At 39.8% G+C, this 9530-nt stretch overlaps 1 protein-coding gene across 1 annotated transcript; it reads right to left on the bottom strand.

Annotated features, from left to right (window-relative positions):
* Nucleotides 1–360: 360 nt before the first annotated feature.
* Nucleotides 361–7625, bottom strand: LOC145494138 (uncharacterized). The gene is made up of 7 exons (XM_081473600.1): nucleotides 7481–7625; nucleotides 6765–6943; nucleotides 5736–5850; nucleotides 4309–4425; nucleotides 3781–4014; nucleotides 3128–3277; nucleotides 361–1674 (listed from the first exon to the last, which is right to left on the bottom strand). Exons 1-7 carry the CDS (start codon nucleotides 7623–7625, stop codon nucleotides 1343–1345), a joined length of 1272 nt encoding a protein of 423 aa, XP_081329726.1. The 3' UTR covers nucleotides 361–1342.
* Between the last annotated feature and the right edge of the window lie 1905 nt (nucleotides 7626–9530).

Below are 9530 nucleotides of genomic sequence, written 5' to 3'. Positions count from 1 at the left end.
TTTTCAAAATGGACACACGTGTAGAAAGTTGTCTCTCTTGAGTTTGTTGTTTATCAGAGCAATCTGCTGACGTAGAAATTGATGACGTCACAATTAGTTCTTTGTGTACCTTTCCAAATGTTGTCTGGGGACAACACTGGCCGCGAAAGGGTTAACTTGTAGTACGATTTTTATTCAATTACTTTTTTATTATTATTTTCAAATTTGTAACGATCTTTTTTTTCAGGTAAATATTACATTTCTAGATCATTTTAGCTCAGATCCTTCTAAGTCAGTTTTCATGATTTTCTGACTGTAAGAAAACAGGTACGCAATGCGCACAAGTGTATTGAGGTCAGCGGTGGTTCTTGTAATCTGATTGGCTCTCACTGGTGTGATTTAGTCACGAATCACATTAATTTTACCCTTAATCGCATCTTTTCCCAGCCCAAAACTAGAAACTAGTAGCACTTGAAAACGCGGGAGAAGCAAGTAAGATGCGTTCGCTTATACACATAGAGTCAAAGGAATTCACTACTCGATACAAAGGTGTCCAAGTAAAAAAGCTTATCTACACACACGCACATATCGCTGGGATATCTGTCAAGGAAGTTTTAAACCTTTAAAGGTGTTCATTAAAACCCTGGGACGTGTACACAGCGGCTTACTTCATATCCATTCACAGTTTTTGTGTACAACAGTTATGACTTCTCTCTGCTAGGGTTGGGGAATGCAATTAATATTGCGGCATAGTTCACAAGAATTCATCCAGCCGACCACAACACTGCAAATTGGTTTCATAAAACACAATAAAGCACCACCTTACTTTCTTGCTCGGACTGTTCAATGATAATTCGATTTTCTCTTTTTCAGAGTTATCTTCGTTGTTCCTGACATTTTCGCCGTAATGTACCAAGAATTGTCGAGGAAAAGGTTGTTGTTATTCATTGTGGTAGATGCAATAATAAACTGTATTATCGTTTGTCTCACGATGTAGTCACTTGAGATGTAGATCGCGACGTTTCGACTACATCGTGAGACAAACGATAATACACTTTATTATGTACCAAGAATTATAACGCACGTGCCCAGACATTGTTCTGCTCATTAAACCTTTTGCTTAGCGACGTTCTCGCTGCCATTGCCGTCGTGGTTTTCTTGAGAAAACATCAGTTTAGTTTAGGTATCATCGACAATATCGAGAAAATATTTTCAGCTATAGCTAAGAAAATGATTTGCAAGTAAAAACATGTTAATTTTTCTTCCTTAAGTGGTAGCAGTGTTAAATTGTTTTTAAGTTTCGACTCGTTATTGTGTGTTTCTCTAGAACACTTCTGGTGAATGATCCTGTAGTGCTGGTCTCTCAAAAGAGATAAAATGCCTCCACCTCACTAGGAGTGAAACGAAAACTTCCAGCTAGGATTGTTTTCTGGTCTTTTACTCCACTTGGACGATTGTACGAGAAACCAATCTGTGCAGATGAATTAATATTACCATTTGCCTTGTCATCAATGTAAATATCATGCCCTCCACCAAATGTTGGACCGTAATTTGGATTCATGTAAATTGCTTGTGATGGGTTTTTCACCTTACTCTTAAATGGCCTTAATCCTTCTTTATTGCTTAAAGAATAAATAAAGGCCTTGTCAGTAGCGCGACATCCACCATGATGGCTGGAACTGGCATCTATATCTCCTAAGGTATATAAAAGAAAGAAAAGGGAATGACTGCGAAATCGAAGTGTTCGCTCGGTCGTCTAAAAACGGCGCAATTGGTCAAAATACTCTTTGAATAGAGCTTTTCGTCTAGCGCGCTTAATTTTCACGGGCCAAACTGGCCATTTAGATATGGTATACCACAGCATAACTTTTTCTTTAGAACCTCTTATTTGACGAGATTTTGGTATACTAGAAGAGTTAGGATTCTCTCAAATCAGTTGAAATTTGGCGGCTAAATTAAATTGCGATACTAGTATTTTTCAAGTGGTCAAGAGGTAGACGAAACGTACTTACTTCAAAATGCATTTTAGCTCAGAGAAATGATTAAACCGAAAATCACAAGCTGTGAGAATGTGAAATCCAGTCAGGTTTCCTTCTTTCTGTACCGGCTTGTTTAAAATGCACAATTTTGCATATATTCCATATGCCAACTTGGTTGATCAAGTAGTATTTCGAACTTTCCTAGATTTCACAAAAAATATGAACTCGCTGGAACTTTTAACCCTCGGACGTACAAGCGAACTCGTACCCCTACCGTGGTACAAGGGGGAAGGGGGTTGGGGGGTGGTGAGGAGATGATGGGACCTCCCCATTGGGTTTTCGAGCGAAATAAATTTCATTGACTTGATAGCCCTGAGCTTGCTCTACAAGATAAAACCATTTTTGTTGGTTATGATGTCTATGACGTCATATGACGTTCAATGACGTCATTTGAACCGACATCTTGGATCCGCCATCTTGGATTATTTTCTTAAAAGTCAAGAAATAACGGAGATAATTCATGAATTTGTACAATTTTATGAAGAAAACTGGAAGAAAAAAAGTTGATTTTTGGCTAGGCCTACATGAGATTTCATGGCTGCAATAACGTCGTCAAAAATGATGGACACGCAGTTGACATGTCAAAATTTTCGCAGAGAATGAAGGAACAACTTCTGAAAGTTTAAGCTCCTTAGAGTAACTTGTATTTTCAAAACTTTGAAAAAAGCTCATGGGGGTGGCATCTCCAACCCCTCTCCCCTTGTACGTCCTAGGGTTAAAGTATGTTTCTGAAAATAGTTCACCAAAAGGGTCTTGTTGACGTTATAAAGAAAATTCGAATTTTCCGACTTGCTATCAGATTCTCCATATTTAGAGGCAGTGGCTCTTAATGACGTAATTTGACGTCAAATGGCAGCATGACCAACAAAAAGTGTGCCATCATTCAAAGCAGGGCCAATGCTATCTATTGAAGGAAAACGATTTGGATATCCCATTACAACGAAAACCTGGAAGAGTCCAATCTCGATCGTTCCCGGGGCCTTTCCCTCAGAAACGCCCTGGGAACAAGTTTGAGGAGAGCCGGCCCTTGTACTCTTGTTGGGTATGCGTCTGCATGTACGTCTGAGGGCTAATTTCATATTTCGTTTCCTAGATCTAGTTCAACTTACCACAATAAACATACTTTCCGTTGTAGACACTGTTCAATGAACACCACAGGGAAGAAAAGTAACTTCCATCTGTGGTACAGTGGTGATAGGTCTTTCCCTCAAAGTTGAAAGGAAAGTAACAACATTTCCCTGGCGATGGACAAAGACTCCCTGTGAAAGTCAATGATGTTCATTATCTACCAAGGGCTGATTGAATATGGTAATGAATCGAAATCGAGCTGTTTTAATCTTCAGTGCGATGTTCTTTAAAAGGGAAGCACAGTGGTGTCACAGAGTTAGTATGCCAAGAGACCATGATCTTCGATTCGTTAGATCATGGTCTTTTAGTATGGTGGACTCATTACCAAGTGGTCTGGGTTCGAACCCTGGGCAGGGGTATTCTGCTGTACCACTTTGCACTTGGAAAAATTTGCCTCTCTCTACCAGATGTATAAATAAGCACATCATATTTCCCCGTCTTATAATTTAATTTAAAAACAAAAAAAACAGATTCCAACAAACCAACTAAAGTAACCAGCCACAGACATACAAACTGACTGAATGACTGACACACAGACAGACAGACTGACTGATTGACAGACAGACAGACACCCAGACAGAACAGTATGCGGTAAAGTACTTGAATGGAATAAGGAGGTAGCATGGTCATTTACCCCATGGAGCGTCTGTGTATCCTCCAAAGACGTACTGATTACTTTCTATGATTGTAACAGTATTTTTCTTTCCATCACAACGGCTGTGAAAGGTAAAAGCATCCCAACCATGTAAGGAAGCGCGGTAACACAGCTTCCACTCAGAGTCGTCCCCAACAGAGGGCCCAAGAAAATGCAGAAGATGAGTGACATAAGATGCATTTTTCGACGGTATTGTTGAGCTTATTGGGAGCTCTGAAATAGAAAGAGAAAGTTTAAAAGTAAGGTCGTGATGGGTTAATAACATCAAATAAAAATACAGTCCAACCTCTCCTCGAATATCCACCTCCAAAGCTGTAAATGCTTTTGCATTATGCACAGTTCACTTGCTCGCATGGAGAAAGAGAAATGCATATACATGTTATACCATAACACGGACTCTCATCTACCGCGACGGGGATCTTGTGCAACTGATGAATTTGAAGGATGACGCACTTGTAGTGGGTATTTTTTTTTATTTATACACAAATTTGTTATATAACAACTTACTAGTTTCGCATATTTTCCCAGCGAAACCGACCTCACACTTGCAAAAGTAACCTTCGCGTGTACTTTCACATTCACCTCCGTTTTGGCATGGATTCTGCCCAGGGCAAATATCTATGGCTTCACCGAGAAAACAAAAACAAAACGAGAAAGAATTAAGAAAAACATGTAAATGCAGCTTTAGTCACCAATCCCACTTTTTGGCCAACGGTATGAACGGCTAGGCAGAAATTTTAGCAGAGCGATCCGTCGGTGAGACAGAGGAAAAGTGAGTTCTCTCCAATATTTATAAACTTTCCCTTTCTATTTACATCCACTGACAGAGCCTCAAAGCGTTACAGGTTTTCTTTACCTGCACAGACATGGCCATCCCAATGGCATCCGGCTTTACAAGTGCAAATGTATGGCCCAATAGTATTATTGCACACATTACAACTGTGAATTTTTTTTTCCTTGCACTCGTCGATATCTCAGTAACAATATAAAATTAATACCCATATACAAAATAGTCAAAAAAATATGTACAGTATTTTGAAATCTTGGAGGTTTTGCGTTACCGTCTTTGTTTATTATATAAATAATAGCAAAATAATAGCAAAATAATATGTACAATGTTTCTACGTATTTCCAATAATAATAATAATAACAATAATAATTTTAATAATAATAATAATAATATAAATTGAGGGTAGCACACAACAGTAATCACTGAAAACCAGTGGCCTTCATATAAATATTTACAGAATAAAATTAAACATATAGAAAGATTATTCATAAATATGCAACGATAATATAAAAAACTAAGATATGAGACACACTAAAATATTAAAAAACAAAGCATTAGATTAAGTCTAAACTAAGAAATTTAAAAATTTAGGTGATAAAATGGTCCACTTCCTCATAACTGTTCATAAAATGTTTAAAATTACTGAGAAATACCTTCCATCCTCAGTCTCCCGTTTTAATCGGGGGCAGACAAGGTTTAATTGAAAAACATTGACGGAAAAATGTCAAACAGCTGCGTGGCACTGGGTAAAGACTTGCATGAAAGTTGTCAGTAAGAATAATCATGAATAAAAGTACCATATTTCGGGTAATGTTTCCAGACGTTTCGGGCTTTGCCCTTCGTCAGGGGAAAACCATGTTCGTCGAAATCAGTGCAACGTTTGCATAAAGGCTTAACTGACCATGCCAGCTCGTTCTTCCGTTCACGTCTGCATTTCTAACAAACATCTTGGTAAGATACGATGGACACTCCCCTAAAATTGACCTCCCGACAATAACACAGAGGAGGGTTGTAGAATTACTGCTCTCTATCCCAACCCATAAAGCCACCCGAGATGATGGCATTAGTGCCAAATTACTCAGAATTGCTGCACCTGCAATATTACCAACGCTGATTGTTTATCGTTCAAAAAATTATTTCTTACCAAGATCACATTGGTCACCTGTGAATCCAGAGGAACATAAACAGCGGAATCCTTTGCTGGTAAAACCCGTTTGACAGGTTCCGTTGTTCTGACAAAGAGCGTTACCACAAGCATTCTAAATTAACAAAAAAGCGCAATTAAATCGATGACATAAAATGTTCAGCTATTTTTAATCATTACCACGCCCATTGAATTAGGTAAAATACACACACATACCCTTGTGGTTCTTTTTTTTTCACAGTAACCATTGGACGTATTCAAAATAGCTTAAAAAACGCGTTTTTTTCTTTTGTTAAGAAGGTGAAGTGGTGTTTGAACATTATGTCATATCTTCGTCCACAAGTGGTTTAGTAAATCACTCTGTGCAAGAAGTGGATCAGCTAATTATATATTTATAGTTTTTTTTTTTCTTTTTTAACAATGTCTCTTAAGATCGCCGAGAGCTTAAGCAAATGAGGACCGTGGCGATTGAACGAGCACGGACCAAAAAAAAAATGCGTTTTTTTTTATCATTATTATTCGCTTGCACGTCGTCTGGGATGACTTTCAAAAGTAGTTCGAAAGTTATTATTGAGCTATGTAATGACCAATTCGGAGATCCAGCTGTTATATGTCCCAGGAACCCTACGGGGCATTAGGCGTCAAATAAAAGCGTAAAATTTTAATTGTGCCGGTTTCAGATGTTGTCTTTTCTTCTATTAAAATATACTAGAAATTCGAAATTCACGAGCAATTCTCTATGTTAAAATAGAGTAGAAAGTCTTTGAAGGCTCTTTTTCTTGAGCCAAAAAAGTTGCTGTACAGTCGGAGCCCTTCATTTAGCACTTTCGTCTTCCCCTCCCCTCCCGGCACATCAACTAGTCAAATATGCGAGGGTATTCGCGTGGAAGGTAGACGACGTTGTCTGTTGAATGTTGATTACTACTTCAATTGACAAATGTTGCAAAAACATTCTTCCGTTTTAAATGTCGACATTTCATTTAAATGCAGAGGGAGACCGGACATGCAAAATTCTGACGTCCTACATACAATTGTTCCATGGTGCACGTAGCCTTCTGTTTTCACCAGGTCGTTCTCGTGTTCTTTATGAGTTGCATTGTTTAAGTCACAGTTGTGTGTTCCAGTATATTCAAAATTAACGCTGACACAGTTGTGTTCTAGGTAGCATTGCAGTTCACAAAAAAGCCTGGTCCAAAACTTTGATGGTTCTTATCACGTGATTAATCAATCGTTCCCCATAGAAGAGATAAGAGCCTGGAAACTCCAATTCACGGCATTGATCTGAGAGGTTCAAATAATCTCACATTAGCTCTTTGCTGTTAGCCTACCATTACTGATAATATGTATGGGTAATCAAAACTTAATTAAAGTTAATCAGAAACCCATGACCAGGAACCTCAATCTCACATACTAACCTTGGATTTAACCCTTTCCCGCGCCCTGTCTTTAAAACGAACAATTAGAATGCAATTATAACAATATTCCATTGTTGTCAGGCAAGCCGTATTCGCGCTTTTTAAATAACAATAGAAAGAAGGTTGGCTAATATAAGAGACCAATTTCGTAGATAACACCGGGGGGACAGACGTTGATGTAAGAGTTCGCATCAGCAAGGCGATAGCAGCTTTCCAACAGCAGAAGAATGTCTTGAGATCATCACTTCTCGGCACCAGCACTAAAATCAGGATCTTTAACACCATCGTGAAGCCTGTATTGCTCTAGGGAGCCGAAACCTGGAGAACCACCGTCGCCACTATGAAAAGAATCCAGACTTTCATTAACACCTGCCTCAGAAGGATTCTTAAGATACGCTGGCCAGGCATCATCAGCAACCAAGATGTGTGGAAACGAAAGAGACGGCCACACCCTTCGGAAGTCCTCATCTAACATCACAAGGCAAGCCGTCACCTGGAACCCTCAGGGGAAAAGGAACAGGGACCGACCAAGAAACTCGTAGCGCCGTGACCTAGAGGCAGACATGAGGAGAAATGGCTACACGTGGGGAGAACTGCAACGACTGGCCCAGGACCGTGATGACTGGAGGGTGCTCATTAGTGGCCTTTGCCCCAGACGGGGCTACAGGCAAGATGATGATGATGAAAATTCGAACTAAAACAATAAACATCAGTACGAGGCTCTGGGGAATAACTTTAGAGTTTGTGGGGTTTATTCCCCAGAGCCTCGTGTTGAGGTCTATTGTTTTAGGCTGAAATTTAATATATCGAAATTGTTCTATTCGAAGCAAACTTCAATGTTGTTTCTTCGTGCGAATAAGTTCTTCTTTAGAGAGCAATGACGGGGGAGGTTGTGACCCAAGTACTGCTGGGTGTTGTCAAGTAGTTTTGCGCTTCTTGGTAATCCTCGCGTATTCTTATCGCCACCATCCGAGATCGCATAACATAGTTCTCAATCTCTGTTTTCACCCTGAGAACGACCTTCTCCAAAGAATCCAAAGAGCTCTAAAGCTTTTCTTAATTAATAAGCTATTTTATCAGACTAATCGAACAACATACGGCTCCCGATCGCGAGCGCGAGCACGATTCGATGTTTAATTTAAACATTTGACAACTCCAAGATCAGGAAAAATGTTTATTCAACCTCAAACAAGTTCTCTGGGCTGTAAAAAGGGAAGGAATACCCCTAAATGTTCAATAAAACAGACGAAGGACACGAGAATATGCGTCGACATCACAGGCTATTTTTAACCGTAAAATTGAGCCCAGGTGGTCCGCGACGAAAACAGTATTGCTCGCGGGAAATGCTGCTTCATAAATAGAAAGATACGGGAAAGGATTAATTGAATCAAGGGTATAATTCATATGGAGACTCTGGAGTTATGGGTTCCTGTGAGTTAATTTAACGTCATTCCCGTTAAAAAAGAAGCCAAAGTAACTATTATCCAATAACCAGTAACCAGTACCCATTATCGAGTAGAGAAAAGAAAATAACGGTGGAGATGTTAATTTATAGCGTGAAAGGTGTAAGAATAACGGGCTAATTTAATAGCGGAGCTCTGACGGCACGAAGGGCCGCCAAGCGGAGCCCCATAATCATATGGGAAACAAAAGGAAATCCATGAATGAATTTTCTCATGGTTTTCATGGCTAGCGGTATTGCTCGTGGGCGCGTGCGCACGACGACGACGACGACGACGACGACGACGACGACGACAGCGACGGCGACGGCGGAGTTGCCCAACATGGCGGCCATACTCCAGCTAATAGGTCGACAGAGACATGCACCCTCGGTCTCTAGCAGAAGAATGCCATTTTTCTTGGCGGGATTTTTAAAGAAAAGAAAACGCATTTCTATTTGTTATGTCGACAAATGATAGCGGAGGTTGATCTAATGTTTTTAAGATAGGGTTGCACTGAAGGAATTAAAAAGAAAGCAAGAATTAACAGGCAAAGAAGTAGCGAAGAAGATCGCGAAAAAGAGCGGGCCAGCGCTGGGGAAGGAGGCGAAACAGTACTGAACAATGGCGGGAATTATAGCGAGTCACGGGCTAGAGAAAGGAAGTGAAATAATACCGAACAATGCCGTTAACCAAAGCTAACGAGGGCCATAGATAGGATGTGAAAGTACTCAGAAGACTGCAGTGCCAAGTTTTTTAAAATTCGCGCGTTGTGACGCTGTGCAGCCGTGCAAGAAAAGTCACATGATTTGGTCAGGTGATGAACAAGAGAAATCAAACATGTCCGAGTGTTACAAAACAGTAAACACAGCGGGAAAAAGTGGTTGATTCGTTGATCTGTCAAAAAGATTAGTTCAGTTCAGTCTTCACAACTTTTGCTA

Source organism: Orbicella franksi, chromosome 8, assembly GCF_964199315.1.
Source record: "Orbicella franksi chromosome 8, jaOrbFran1.1, whole genome shotgun sequence".
Taxonomy (NCBI): Eukaryota; Metazoa; Cnidaria; class Anthozoa; order Scleractinia; family Merulinidae; genus Orbicella; species Orbicella franksi.
The sequence above is the reverse complement of the archived record's forward strand: the minus strand, read 5'-3'. Positions and strand labels throughout refer to the sequence as shown.